The sequence below is a fragment of the Vidua chalybeata genome, chromosome 18 (assembly GCF_026979565.1).
Source record: "Vidua chalybeata isolate OUT-0048 chromosome 18, bVidCha1 merged haplotype, whole genome shotgun sequence".
In the NCBI taxonomy this organism is placed as follows: Eukaryota; Metazoa; Chordata; class Aves; order Passeriformes; family Viduidae; genus Vidua; species Vidua chalybeata.
In genome coordinates, this window is record NC_071547.1 from 5,649,894 (window position 1) to 5,666,158 (window position 16,265).

General features: G+C 38.2%; 1 protein-coding gene across 1 annotated transcript in view; it reads right to left on the reverse strand.

Moving 5' to 3' along the window:
• Window positions 1–16,265, reverse strand: part of KREMEN1 (kringle containing transmembrane protein 1) — a 30,259-nt gene that overhangs the window by 13,544 nt on the left and 450 nt on the right. The window contains exons 2-3 of the mRNA XM_053959092.1: window positions 6,629–6,791; window positions 3,694–3,785 (exon numbers count right to left, since the gene is read on the reverse strand). Coding sequence (XP_053815067.1) covers window positions 3,694–3,785; window positions 6,629–6,791 — 255 coding nt within the window. The remainder of the gene's footprint in view (window positions 1–3,693; window positions 3,786–6,628; window positions 6,792–16,265) is intronic.

Consider the following 16,265-nt stretch of genomic DNA (forward strand, 5'->3'; position numbering starts at 1 on the left):
ATGCTTGAAATTAAATCTTTTACTAGCTCTATGTTAAGTTTATTCCTGTGCCAGATTGACATGGATTCTTTTTGTCCACCTAACTGCCACAGCTCTGTATGACATGATGTGCTCAGAGACCTGTATGAGTGTTTTATTTATGTAGTCATTGGTTATTACAGTACCCAGTAAACTTATTATAAATAATGACATAACGTTGCTTGAAATATTGTTCAGAAATTAATTTTGTTCTCTAAGAATACAATTTCAATTATAAATACTTGCATGCAGTTATGGCTTTGATATGCCCTGCAGCAACATTCATATAAATACTGAGACTTCAAGTTACAGCCTGATTTAACATACCTTTGGAAATCCCCACTTGCAGCCCCACCCCAGCTGAGTACAGCTGGGCAGATAACTCATGAGAGACTTCATTCTTTTTTGTATTGTGCATGATTTCACAGCCCTGAAAAAGCTTCCTAGTTATCCAACCTAGCTCATTTTCCTAAGAGACCTGCGATTTTTTTTTTCTTTTTTGAAGTAGCTTTATTAGTGAGACCTTTCAACCTTGGCTCCAGAGGATTAGTACTTCAGCATGCTAAGAAACCTGAGTAATTTGAAAACTTTTTAAATTTTTAACTAAATAAGTCTCTTTGGTGTCCCAGCAGTATTTTAACCTTCTTTGCTCTTAATATTTAGCCTGCTAAAGAAACTTGGCAAAAAAAAATGAGGTAGTCATTCCATTCTGCAATTACTGTTCATGCTCACCAGTGATGTTTCACTATTACACTGTCTTCACCCATTTGTATCTATTTATCCTCTTCTTCTTAAAAGGTCATCTCTTTTGCACAAGCATTTTTCTTTTAAGCAGCATTTGACATAATGAGGTCTTGGCAAACACCACAGCTTCTGCATTTTACATGTTGAGGCACATATTCAATGTATTAAAATATGGAATTAATCCTTTTGAGCTCAAAACCATGTTCTAGCTATGCTCATCTAGCTGTCTTTGAAGAGCCTCCTAGCTTTTTGCACTGGTAGCATGCACAAATGGTTTGAGCTGTCCTTGTTCCTGTGTTCCATATAGCTCTGTATAACTTACCTGGCCCTGCCATTTAACACCTCCTCCATATTTCAGTCAGATTTATTACATTACATACATGCACACTGGAAATAAGATTCCAGTAATGAAATCTGTTTATGGGGAGAGAGTCATGTGAGTCATAAACATGAAGATGTAGTTAAGTGGCATAGCAAGCCTTTCTTTCTTTCTTTCACATTTTGGAAGTGTAAGTTATTTCCTTTGAACTTAAACCTAGCCTCATTAACAGAGAGACCAAAGAAGTCGGGAATAGCTGCAACACTGCAAACAAACCATCTGAAGCATTCCGTTCTGAATCCTCCATGTGAGATGCACATGTTCTCTCAGCACTCAGAGCTGCAGCCTTGCCTTTTATTTTGTTTCTGTCCATTCCAGTCTGCTTAGCAGACATGAAGAAGGAGAGAGGAAGAAAAGGGAAGACAAAGCTCCTCCTGGAGTAACTACCACTGTCTTCTGTGATTGTGCTCATCCATCTTCATCTAACACTGCTAAATTCTGTACCTTACCTACTCAGAATGTCAGAACACATTTCTGACTGAAGCATGTAGTGTTATGTATAAATATTAGGGAATGAGACACATGAGATAACCATGTGAATTCATCACCATAATGAAAAGTTCTTAACTGTAGATTCTTAATTATTGTTCAGATGAATCATTGCACGCAAATCTCTTTAGGCAATCAAGATGCTTCATGTTGTTGGCACTGCCATGGTATTATGTGGGCACAGTTAATAGGTAACTTATGTTCCAGATACTTTCCTAGTAGTAAATATCATTAAGGAAAAGAAGCCTACATAAGAATTTTTTCTCTAAAAAATTTCAAATAGTTTTTTTTTTTTTAAACAATTGCTTTCTTGCTCCATCACAAAAGTCAAGTTTTGTATTGTGCACCTCATAAGATAGTTTTGATGGTCCTATGACATAGCATCATGCTTACTGAAAACAGAAAGTCTGGTGAAGAATAAAAGATTTTTTTACACAGCTTCATAAACCATGAGGTTTGTATTAAGATTTGGATGAGCTTGCAATGTACAGTTTGCTCTAAATTGCTGCAATTCCTTTTTCTAGTATCGAGTTTCAGTGCAATGCTTGAAGCAGCTGCTACTGGTCAAAAGGACATTTTGTAAATGTAAGTCTGGATTATCTGTGCAAGTAAGTGTCCAAGTTTAAATCCTCTGCTCCCCACCACAGAGAAAATGAGCAAGGCTGGTTTTAAAAGGGTCCTTTGTGTAGAACAAATGGAGTGGAGAGAATTTGCCTTTCAGCTTTTTTTCCTGGTGTCATATCCAGATAATTTGTTAACATCTGTGGTCTTTAAAGAAAATGCAAATTCTTTCATTTTAGACCAAGTTAAATTTCTTAATTAGGAGGATCAAGTTTCTTAAATCATACCTGGTATATATTATAAAATAAGAGTAAGATGTCCTCTGAATAATGAGTACCAAGAGCGTTGAATGATTTTGTGTTCTTTAAATTAAACTCCTTAATCTGTATTTAAGTCTAGGTGAAAGGCATCTGTCTTAAAGTCACACTTATGTATTTGTTTGCCTAGCATGAAGATGTGAGTCATTCACATTCATAAATCCAAAACAACAAAGCTGTGAAAAAAGTTTAAAAAATCACTTTAGCTCCATTTTTCTTGCCTGGTTTTGTTTTCTTAACTTCAAGTAAGAAATATACTTCCAATCAAATATGTACATATGGACACCTGCTCTGGTGCTTAGCAGTGAAGACCTGAGTTATGCCTTAGAAACAGAGGGTATTTGCAAAAGAAGTTAGGAAAGCAAGTGAAGACATTAATGATTAGACTTATTAAAATGTATAGCTATGGTTGCTTGTTAACATTCAAAACTAGAATATCATCTTAGTATTTGGGCATATTTTAAAGAATGTGGTTTGGGAAAGAAAATTTTGGAAGATACTGACACAGATCATGACATTGTGGACACGGTAAAAAATAGAACACATGAAAAATATTAAATTCTGGAAAGAAGCTTCATGTGAGTAGCTTGTAAATTATCTGATTTTAAAAAAAGTCAAACAAAATCCAGGTTGTGGTTTCACAGCAATGTTAAGTATCTGCACCTGCCAGAGGCAGAATTCTACTCCAGAGTTCCCATATAGCACACAGACACCTTTTCACTGTGTCCTCTCATATTGTTTTTGTTTCCTCCAAGCAATTCTGTGTAGGATGCTCTATACACATTAAACTAATGTAATTAATTATGTGAGCTAATTGCAATGGATGGATGTATATACCTTGTAAAAACTTTCCTTTTTTTTTGTCCTCTAGATTTTAATAAATTAATGAACTATGGATTCAAAGAGCTAGCAGCACTTCACAAGTTTTGTGTGATTCCATCATACAGTATTTGTAAATAATACAATCCAGTAATTCTGAGGTAAGATGAAAAGGATAACTGTGGAGGAACAATTCAGTAAGCTTGTCATTAACTCTAAGAAACCTGTTTAAAATACAGCTTAGTCTGCAAATGAAAATAAGCTGTTTTGCTTTATCCTAGTTTGTGTTTGGAAATCACTACCCACTGTTGTGTAACTGCCAGTCTCTGCTCAACTGAGATGCAGGCCTAAAAAAATTGCTCTTACTTCGGCAGGATGGAATCTCACAGTATTTCCAGTATATTCCATCTTCATGTTCTGCAATATAGCACCATGGGCTGACATCCCCATCGGGGTTCCTGAAAGAGAAAAAATTCATCCATTTTTTTCCAAAACCACACACAAAAAAAAAATCAGTCTTATTGAGCTTCAATGGCATTAGTATTTTTGCTCTAGTACCTACCAAAAAATGCAAAGTTTTGCATTATCAGGAAGTTCAGATAGCTTTGGTTATTACAGTATTCATCAAGCATAAGATGCTGGTAATGTCTAAAATATAGCTTTGTTTTACTCTAATGTTAAAAGGTGCAGAACTATTTCTGGTCAGTACTGACAGAGAGGAAGATTTTCTGCCACACATCCTGCATACAGGTTCCATAGACTCATAAACTTGATTTTCTGCCTTGGTACAAAATAGTGCAGACTCCAGCTTTCTGTGTGTATGGTGATAAAAACACTTAGCTGATAAAGGCTTCTGGAAAAAACTGAATTATTTTCTTCCCTTTCAATAAAACTGACTAAATCAATTCCAGTGATCTCTGTATATTCATGGTAAATTCCTTATATGTCCATGATGATGATGATCACTATTTTTATAATTATTTGCTGTTGTGTAGCACCGCTTACAAATGCATACCTAATTAGTCATTAGGTTATTTAAAGTTTTTTCTATATACACTGTGAAATGCTATTCAAATTGCAAAGTTCTATTTAAGAGAATAAATTCTTATTTTGGACAGTCAGGTTGAAATATAACTTTTTCTTTTAAGTAGGATCAGTTGCAATCTTTTTATCATGTGCTTTGGCATGAATTCTATTAATGACACAGCCCTACTGAAGTGTCAGTTCAGCTGCATGTTGTCATTTATGCCTATTAACAACTCTTTTGTGGGAGATCCAATTTTAGAAATTCTGTAGATGTTTTTTGGTCAAATAGCAGACTGCTGAAAACAACTGGTGAGTTGAGTGCAGTTTAGATGACTAAAATGTTGCTAGTTAGGCTTTCAAACAGATTCAGTGGACCAGGAAAGTCTAAGACTAGCTATGCTAGGAATTTAGGTGTAATGCAAGAGCCTCCAGTAGCTAAAAAAAGTGGAAGACTAAAACCAAGTGAAGCTTGTACTTGAACAAACCCATTTTCCCTTGTTTCCAGAGTTACAGGAATTTTTGCAATTACATCTTCATGACAGAAACTGTATGTCTGGAATTCAATCATGAGAATGGCACTCTACATATAAATGCCTTAAAAATGCGAGGAAATTGGAGAGAAACATGATGAATGTCTTTAAAAATCTTTGTCTTCCACCTCAGAAGTGCAAGGCAGTTAGAAAACAACTCTCTGTCTTTCAAAATCTCCAAAAATTTCAGTCCTCATAATTTTGTTATGGTTGAAGTGAGCGGAACACTATGAGGCATTTCCATCTTGACAGGGTGTCCTGCAGTAAACAAAGTATTCCAAGTAAGGACCACCCATGGAGGGGTAACATGCTTCTGATTAATACTTCAAGTGTAAAATCTGATTGTTCAAATGTTGTCCCCAAAATCAAATCTCAAAGCGATATAATATGCCTTTAAAAAAGCCTTGTGAGGTATGTGCTGCCTGAGAAAAGGGAAAATCAACTTGTCCATTGTCATCAAGCAGATGAATGTCAGAGAAAGAGCTAAAACAGCTGTATCACAGGCCTTGACAACATTTGCATGCTATAGATATACTCTGGCACTCTTAGTGACTTTCCAAGCTGTCTTTCAAGAGAATGTGAAGTTAAAAGTCATCCATTAGTTAGGACTGTAATTCCATACACCTGTGAGAATATTCCTAAGCCAAGTGATACAGCATAAGGAAGAAAATAGGGATACTCTAATACCTAGCAGACTCAGGTAAAAAAGCTCTTTTTGGTAATTAAGTAATTTCTCAGGTTTACCTATCAGATTATAGGCTTCTTGCTCCTTGTAGCATTTACCAAGTTCTCATTTGCTAGGTAAAGCAAGTTTCAAGTGTTTTTTGAGTATCTGGATAAACATTCAGTTTCTCATGCATGTTTTTGCACAGCTTGTACATGTTTTGCTTTGTACTAACAAAAATATTAGCCAGAGACGACTGCCAAAAGTAAGATCCTGTAGATACAGCCTGTGTAGAATATTGCCACACAGCAACAATCAAAATTACATTCTTGATTCTGCTATTAGTATCAGAGATAATTCTGTGGCCGCTATATTTTTCACAGCTCTGTATTAGTGTGACACAGAGCTGAAAAGAAGCCTGCAGAGCCTAAACATCTCTGAACTGAAGCTCTGATTTGGCTCCTAAATTCTGAAGTTCTTATTTAAGCTTTGTTCTAAGTTCTCTCCATAGTTATAGAGGATGTTCTCTAGAAGGCAAGGAAACAGAAGTGCATCTGCCATGGCTTAATTTGGTATTGTAACCCCTGACAGATGAGCTTCTGAATTCAAATAACTCTAAATCACTGACGCTCGCTTAGAATTTTTAGTGACTACATAAACTTTCATTAGCACAAAACTTTAGCACAAAACTTGGGAAATGTAACAGAACCAGGCTTGTATGTGAGGATAAAAACCATCCAGAGACTCATCCAGACAGTCACTATACTGCTATACTTCTATATTTTTTTTATCTCCACCTTTTCATTTATGTAATCTATAGTCTTTCTCTGTCATGCCACCTTATAAATTGGACACATGATAGGGACTGTGCTGAAGAAGTGTGGGAGCTGGGTTGAAAAAGTTACTCTACTAATGGTGCTGATAGATTCAGGGTACTGATAACAAGGTAAACCAAAAAGTGTTAGGTACCCATGGTTCTGACATTCTCCACTGCATGACAGGACATTTCCTAATTTTCTGTCAACTGCTTAAAGTAACACTGGGTATTCAGGCAATGTTAAAACAATGGGATATTTCTTACCTGCAGTAGTTATGCTCTCCAAGCCCTCCCTCCCCATTGGGATATTTCACAGTATTGTAAGGATGCTCAAAGGTCTCATTCCAAAACAGACAAGGTTTCCCTGCATTTTGGGAGGTCTGGTTCTGAGTGCCACGATAGTCAGCCCCGTTTGCTGTATAGCATTCTGGGAAGAAAGAGAAATGGAGAAAGAAAGAATATATGTAGGTTTAGTGTTTGTTCTTCCCTCACCCTCCACCCCATATCCAATGGACCATGTTTCCTACATTGTTTAAGCAGCTAAAGATGCTGGCTAGGATTTAAGCTTTCTCTCAGTCCAACCTCTCTTCAAGAGATTATGATGTCATTACTTTAATAAACAATGTGTAAGACAGGTCTGAAGAGAGGTTTACACAATTAACATGCATTTTCTGAATAACATAATACTTTTTTACTGTTTTCTTTGTGTTTTACTCACGAGGATGACTCTGTGACTTGTTAATTTTCCAAAAATGAAATCATATGACATTATCAGTCTGCTACTTATCAGCATATTAACCAAAATCTCATGCCACTTCAGCTAAAGTTGTGACTATCTGTACTTTACAAAGTGAAAGACTTTGTAAGCGTGGATCTTGCCAACATGTACATTCTGATTTAGAAAAATTCTTACAGATTGAATTGCCTTAGAAAGGAACCTCCTTCAGCAGCATATAATAACAATACTGTGATTTGCTACTAAAGCATTTATGTTTTCAGATTAAAAAGTATGGGTCAGTACTCTTCTGCCTCACTCATATTTTTTCCCACTTACATTTGTTTTCCTAGCCTCCTAATACTCAGCAAGTTAGAAACCAAAGTAGAGAATGATTTCACTAAATACATTAGCCCCTTCTCAGCTGGACTACTAATTTCATGCTGCCTGGCTTTGCTGGGCCTTGTTAATCATAGAATGGTTCAGGTTGAAAGGGACTTTAAATATCATTCAGTTCCAACCCCCCTGCCATGGACATGGACACGCTCGCTGGACATCTTCTGATGAAATAAATATCCAAATGCATGGACAATTTTACTTTTGCTGAAATTGCAAAACATTTTTTGATTAAATTATGCAATGTGAGTGTGGCAGAGCATGGGAACGAGTTGCCCAGCGAGGCTGTAGAATCTCCATCCTTGGAGATATCCTGGGCAACCTGCTTTAGGTGACTGTGCTTGAGCACAGCAGTTGGACAACATGACCTCCAGGGGTCACTTTCATCTCAACCATTCTGTGATTACCTTCCAGGAAGAATCATTATAATTAGTTTACCATAAATAAGTCCATCCTGCTTATAATTAATAGCTGCTAACATTTATCATCCTTGCATTTATTTAAGCATAGGATTAAAACTTAACAAGCTGTGACTGGATTAAAGCTGCTGTGTTACACTGCTGTAAACATTTCTTTGTACTGGACAGCATTACTGGAGAAATTTATTGAAAATTAGCTTTCTGCTAACTACAGGCTGTGAAACCTCCTGTTTCATCTGATAGTGTTCTTTGTAGAAACCATACTGCAGCTGCAGAAATGTTCTGCTGCCCTGAGGGAGTGGGAGAGTGCTGAAGTATGTGCTGATCTCAGGTGTCCCTCATGAAATCTAACTTACAAAACAAGTCTAGAAAGACCTGTGTGGCTGAAGTTGGAAGAGGAAAAAAAAAACCCCACCCACATTTTAATTCTGATATTAACAGTACACTGTTTTTGTATTTAGAACTACTGTAGAAGAAGGAAAAATGTATTATTAAAACCATGCCTCTGAAATTAGTTTAGTCTGGGCTCACAAATATCAGAATGGTACAATTATAATAATTATTTCAGAGTTCTATTACACAGCAGATGAAAGACAATGGTTTTGTGCTTTCCCTGTGCATTTTCGTGCCTAGGCAAGTTTGGATTTCTATTATGTGAAATTTTGTTGCTGAAGGCACACAGAAGAGGTGTCTGCACAGCCATAAATGTATTCTGCTATCATCTGTGGACAGAAAACTGTATAATTTAACAAAAGCAAGCTTCAGGTCAATACTCCTCCTTACTGTAATTTATCTGCCTTAACAAAACAGGTGGGCTGCATACATTTGCTTAAAAATGCAAATCTGAGTTTCCAGTAGTCAGGCCACCACAGATATTTGTGTAAACATGAAAAAACCCCCCACTTTAAGGTCATGACTGTGTTGCAACTTTCTTCAATACCTCTTTTGCTTTGCAGTTAATATAAAAGCTTTTGTAGGTTATAGCTGAAAAATATAAGCAGATGGATTTTAGCAGAAAAGAGAGAAAAATGTAATCAAAAGAGATAAGCAAAATAATAAGCAACAAAAAGAATTTGTGAAAAGTGATAAGCACATCCAGAAAAGATATCTACATTAGCTTTCTGCTTTTATTTTTTTTTTATTCTCACTCCTAAATGAAAAGCAATATATACTTCCATCTACTCAGAAATTTAAGGAATGTTACAATACCTGAATTTAGTCTGGCACACAAACTAAACTGAAGTTAACTTCAGTCCATTTTAGGATCTGCTAAGACTGGCCCATGCTTTAACTTGCAGTAGCAACTGACTTACATATTCATGTCAGCTTTTTTTGTCTGATTTTTTCAAACCTCACTGCACTTTAAGAAAAAAAGGAAGAGTCAGAGCCTACCTATCTAGCCTACCTATCTCTCTTCATTCCTCTTAACTGCAGCTTTTTGTTCCTCAAACAATAGGTAGCTGTATCAGTGCCTGCTGTGTTCCTTTGTGCTATCAAGAGATTTGGTGCAAATGTTTCAGCTGAGCTGTAACAAAGCTCCCCTGGCTTAGATGTGGATGTGGAAATGCCAGGCAGTGAGGTGCCACGCAAAATCGTTGATTATCCCTGAAACACTGAAGTGAAAACTGTAAGTCATGGAACTTAGCAGCTGTTATCAAATGAAATACAAAACCTTTTGTGTTACAGGGAATTTGGATTTTCTTAAGGATTAATAACGATTTTGCCATATCATGGGAGTGCAATATTTTCAAATAAATATTGTCATTTTAAAAAATCATGTCATTTGTCCTTGCTATGCTCCCTCCTGGCTTCTTGTACACTTGCTCACTGGCTAAGCATGGGAAACTGAAAACTCCTCGATTTAGAGTAAGCACTATTTGGCAACAACTAAAAAATTCTTCTGTTTATAACACGCAGTGATTTCATCATATTGTGCTGCATGACAGCCAAGACACTACCTTAGTGATTTCACCATGAAATTAATACTCCCAATGTGCTGAAGGTGCATGTTTTTCTGCAGAAAGGCCACTGTCCTCTCTATTTCAAATCCAAGCCCTAGGAGATTCTGGAGAACAGGAGGTTAGAACCTCCGCCCTACTTTTTGTCTTGTACCAATGGTGCAATAATTCTGTGAAAAGATGAGCTTAAAAAAAGGTCACCTAGATTTGTCTGCACAAAACTAATTCAGATGAGGTCATCTAAATTAAAAAGTCAGAAAAGACTGGCCTGAACACTGTTGGTAAAACTCTTTGGCTTATTCAAATCACCTGATTTCTCTTTAGTAGGTTGTGCAAAAGGGAGGGGGAAAAGAGTAAATCAACCAGCAAAAACCACCTCTCTGTGTTGTGGCACCCTTAGGTTGAGTGATACTTCCATGACACTTTAGGGTACGAAGTCCCTCACTTGGAATGTAACATCAGAACTGTGACTCAAGAAAATTAATACTGGTTCTATGAATTTCAGCAAGCCTTATTCCTTAAAGTTTTGTAAGATTATGGTAAGCTGTGACACAAGTTGCACTGTATCCAAGTCCTCTCCCAGTGGCAAGGACAGACACCTTGTGGACACTAGAGCTGACAGCCCCTGAGAAGGCATCAGGTTGCCACTGTGCTTCATAGATTTGCCACGTGGGTTTTGTTCATGCACGCGAGGCTCAGACTATCCTGTCAGCTATAAACCTCTACTAAAACACTAGGGTTTCAGACAGGACATGAAAAAAGCTGTGACCACTCAAATCTAGAAGTGTGTGACCTCATACTTCTAAGATTTTAGTCAGCTGGGTTTCAGACATAGTCTGAAGTAGAGGCTTATGTCAAATCTGTGATTAGAATCAGTGTCCATGATGATTTCACTCAATTAACTGCCTAATGACCCTGCTGCTTCTGCTGCATCATGTCTGTAAACAGAATTAATCAGAGATAATTAATCAGAGAACCTTTGCAGTGGTTCTAGTCACAAAAGGTTCCAACAGATGCTGTTCAGGCTAATGTTCATGAGCCTTGGTGAGAAATCACGGACAGCACTTTGTTGTCAGGGCTGTTTTGTTTTCAACACATCAGGTGCCATGGTTGACAGCAAGTAACTTTTTAAAATGAATGCTGAGACTAGGTAAGTATGTACTGAGTGACAACTGCTAGAACAAAAAAGCAGAAAACAAGACTAGGGATGTTGTCCACTGTAAGTGAATACTCAGTGTGTGATACAGGTTCACAATTAGTTTTATTAGAGCCAGATCAACATTTGGAAGATCAAACAGCAGCTGTTGTAGAAATTCTTTCCATCTGTGTCGGTTTCTTCTTCAATGTAGGGACCTTACAATGATCATTTTCCTTTGTTACTTTGGGACTGCATGGCTGCCTGCACTCCACATGGGCGCCACTTTAGGATCATTTGAAAAATTAAGGTAGTGCAGACTATAACAGCCTGGTGTTTTACTGATGATAAATCACTGACATTTCGGTGTCTGCATTGGCTTCCAATGATTTTCTCAAATACATCTATCTAGAGACACTACAAATTGCAGACTGAAGGGATGGAGGTTTCAGGATGGTTTAAATGACTTCTTAGAGTACTTTCCAAGTTTGAGGCCTGTACATAGCTTTTGAGACTGAAAATTCAGAATGACAAAGTTCTTCCTATTCCACTGGAGAGAAGAAAAAAAACAAACCAAACCACTTTGTTTGCTTAATGTTTTCATAGCTACTTGGAGCACTGAGCAGTGTCCAGAGAGGCTGACAACAATTATCAACCTGAAACTAGCCTACCCAAGCCAGAAATTATCCTACCACCTACTGCCCAACAAAAAGCAACGTTTTCTTTTAAAGATCTGCAGATTAATGGAAGATAAATGAAAGTGGCTACTATTTAAATCTTGGGTTTCATTACAGCAGTGTAATTAAATGGAAGGTTGGACCAAAAATTAAAGGTTCCTTGAATTTACGTGGTATAACTGCCTGCTCAGTTTTCACTTGTTTTTTCCTACAGCCTTTTAGAGAAGTCAGAAAAATGCTTAAGCAGAATATAAGGGTATGAAACCAAGGGTGCCAGGTCCGATAATGACTCAGTGTGGGTTGCCTGATGCATGTGCTTGCAGAGTATTCCAAGAATAATTTTTAAGTCATTTCCATTCTATCTAAACTGTTCTAGTTCTTGCTGGAGATTGCAATTTAAGCACTCCTCCTTAAATGAAAGCACTGTATCTAGGTGCAGATGGCAACAGTTACAGGCACTAACCAGATGCTGCAGTCTCTAATTTGATTGAAAGGGTATAATTAGACAGCAGAAACACTTCAATGGGAAAGTAATGCACAGAGGAAAGGACAGAAACCACTTAACTGATGCCAAGATACCCCGGCAGTGACAGAGGCAGGGGCCCACGGGTGGAAGGGGCAGAACACCACATCACCTTCTTCAAATGAGAACATTTTTGTTTCCCTAGAGATGTGAATAGGGATTCTATTATCATAGGTTGCCACAGTTCTTCATGTGGGAACACTGATTAAAACCAGAAGAAGCTTCAGGAGATGAAAGACACAAATATGGCTTCTGTGGTCATTATTAAAAATATTTTTAGCATTGAAATGGTTTTCTTTGAAGATGCAGTTTTATCGACTAAACCAAAAGTTAATTTGCATACTATCATATGAGTGGTCAGGAAAAAAAAATCTCATTCCATGTTATGTTATGATACAAAATAAATGCTTGTGGGAAGGATAAGGCTGATTTAGATCTACCCGAGTAAAAAAATAGTGTATTATTTTTACATTTCAATACTTTTCTATTCCAATTCATACTAATATAATACAACCACTCATCAAAACTGTCAGGCTTCTGTGCCTGTGCTGTAACAGCAAGAACCCCCCACAATAGATCAGTTGATACAAGCTAAAGAAAAACCATCAAAAAGAATTATCTTTGTTTAAAATTGCAATTTTCAAAATGCCTAGAAAACAACTCCCCATTTCTTAAACCACACAGTTAAATTTTGACGTGATGCCATGAGGGCACTTGATTAGCTGATCATCTTTTCCTCTACAATGTGGGGGTACTCCACATGTAGTTTAAGAATTGTATCCTGCTCATTCTACATATCCATGCAAGCACATACACAGACATACATGTACAATTTTTGAAAGTCCTCAAATGCAATCATTTTTGCTAGTCAGAATTAGAGACCTAATTAGCATTGGTCCAAGCCAGAGAGTAGCCACAGTGAGTATCTGATTATACTTGAATTATGCCACCTGAGATTTGCTCCAGTCAAACCTTGACAGAAGCATCTGTCTTGTAAAAATGTACATTCCTGGAAATGTACAGACATGCAGAGCTGATACTTGTGTTCTCTAGCAGTCTGTGAGCTGTCATATATGTGAACTTGCTCTCCTTGTGAGATTTTGACTTTAATCGTCAAGCTAATCACTTTCCATCACTTTTTTTGTTTAAAAAAAATCTGTCTGGCCAGATCTTTTCTGGAACATGTTGGAAGCAGGCAAGTTAGGTTATGAGCACAAGAGACAGTTCCCATTATTTCTGAATGCATTCTGTCCCTTTTGTCTTTTTATTTGTACAATACAAACATGCTGTATTAGCCAGAGCTTTGCAGCTGCTGGCTGATCCTCAGCCACAAGATGCAAACACACTTGCTTGCCTTGTGATTCTTTATCACTGGAAGTAAGAATGCGTGATGTGACCTCATAAGAATTTCTGTTCCTTAATACACCCATTTGTTTTCTTTCTTTGTGAAGTTTTTAAACTGTTGTTCCCTTGTCAAGTGTGGCAGGCTGAATCCCTTTGGCAATTTTATCAGGATGGGCCATAGCCACTGTGTGGATGAAGGGAGTGGTCAGTTGCACAACCGTTATGGTGTGATATGACAAAAATGAAAATTTTGCAGCTGGCAGCATGTAATCCCTGCCTCCCTCCTACTTCTTTGGCTCCATCCTGCTTAAATCCATTCACATAACTCTGGATTTTGAGTTATGGTCTATGCATGTACAAGCATGATATGCTGAAATGTCTGACTATTCCATCCCTTATCTGCCTAGTTAGAAAGAAAAAAAAAATTGCTTTTTAAAGTATTTTATGAGGCTTGCTTATGGCATATCAAGTAGAACTGCTTCTCTGAATCACCAAGGCATAGACAGAATACAATGACAAGAGATATCAGGTTTGTAAGAGAGAGGTGGAATAACAGCTCAAAGGAAAGACTCAGCTGGGAAAAAAACCAAGGACATGGTGACTCAGTATTGCTAAATGGAAAGAAAACAGAGAAAGGAAAAAGAGATTGATAATCACATACATTTTTGATGGGGAAATTAAATGAATGGTATAAATACAGAAACTAGAAATTATAACTTATTGCACTGAGTATATAAAATAACATTTGTTCACCAAAACTAACATTTGCTGAAGGCATTTCCATTTCTTTGGCCTTGTAACACAAAACTCACCCAATTCAAACAGTCCTTTAATGGTAGGTGATCTACCCACACACTTCTTATTTCTGATCCACTTGAGAAATTATGTATGGCTGATGTTTGAATGCACAAATGCCAAGGTTTGAATGCAGAAATGTCAGTGTTTGAATTAATAGAAACTGTTAAACATCGCATGGCAAAGCAGAAACATTATGTGGAAAGTACCATAGTATTATGTACAAAAATGGTTGTTAATTCACTTTCATTTCTGACAACTGGAGTAATTTTTCATATAGTAATTCCAGAAGTTTTTCTCCTACCTTAGCAAATGATGGTGACACAGTTTTTGTTTTGACTGCACTTTACAATAAGCTTATAAGGACATGCATTAAAAACCAAAACAAGGAATAGGCATTAAAAACATACCATACAACAAACTGCCTTCCAAAAACAATAGTAATGTTTGTTATTTCAGAATTCTGCTAGTTTCAAGTGCAACCTGTCACAGCTGATCCCATTTCAGTTCTGTGGGATTAGGGGTCAAGACAAAAACCTTGATGTGTACCTTGTGCAGATTAGGAGCTCAGCAGATCCTGTACATGCCATACAAACTACAAGTTGCTGCATTTGAACTGTTTCCAGGTTCTTTAGCAGAAGACACATGGGTGACAGTGCTTTCTAGATCCATTCTCCTTTGCTACACCTTCATTTGGAGGCATTATATACTCTTCCCTCCTCCCCCTGCCCCAGCTGCTTGTGCTCAGGCATTTCTGTCCTCTTTAACAGCCAAACATTCATGCTGGGCCATATCCTCCACTTGCTGTCACACAGCCCTCTGTGAGAGACATGGTTACACATGGAGTGTTCTGTTCAGAAACCTTACAAGCAAACATTCTTCAACCTAAGCAAAGGAAGGAGTATCCACTGTGCACCAAGCACGTCCTAATGGTACTGGGAACGGACTCTTAGACATGGTCCCTGTCTAGGCAGCTCTCTAAACGCTTATCTGAAAATACTCTCATGTTTTACTTCTGCAAAGAAGTAACATTTACCAGAACTTTTTCTTGTAAAAGGTTTTTTATTCCCTGAAAATGGCTATGCAAGTATTTTTCAGATCTAATTAGGCACATCTACAAAAACTTGATGAGCAAGTATGCGTTCAAGAGGTAGAGCAAATTCTACTTTGTAAGAAGAAACAGCAATTAAGAATACACGAAATGTATCCAGAAGTACCACACATCTGATGCCTGTGATGCTGTGACCATCTGGAACTGCCACTTGTGATCTTGCAAAGCATGGCCGGTGTTTACCAGAGGAGAACCACAGTACTTGAAATCATCAGTAACAACTAAAACGAGGACAAAAGGGTGCCGAGAAATTTTAAGTGAAAAATCACCTTTAGGAAGTGAAGCTTCAGGCTTCCCCGACTCTTGGGCTGAACGAGAACCTAAATGGTGAGAGGAGCCAGGCTCGGCCAGGAGCTGAGGCAGCACACTGCGGACAGGCGGGATGCTCATCCTTCAAGCTCTGCCTCTGCTGCCCCAGCTTTTCCCCCAGTGACACAAACAATCGCACGCCCCTCTCCCTTTAATTGCCTCCATTCCGCAGACCCTAGCTATCGAACCACTTTAACAGAGAAACGTGCTGCTCTTCTTTCTCTTACATCATGCTTTCATAGGAAATTCCGAGCAATGAGCTGAACTGGGGAGAGCCTCAAATACCCACGAACTCCACGGAAAATCACCCGCTGCGTGCTTGCACGAGCAGCTTCGAGCCCGGCACGGCTCTGGCGAGCAGGAAGGGACGTCGTCGCGACCTCGAAGAGGCGCTGCCGGCCGGCAGAGCCCTTCCGCGGGGGGCTGAGGGTCTGCGGAGCTCGGGGAGAGGCTGCCCCGCTCCCTCGCCGCTCAGCCCTGCGAGGAGCTCGGGGAGCAGCCCCGATCGCGCCCCCCTCC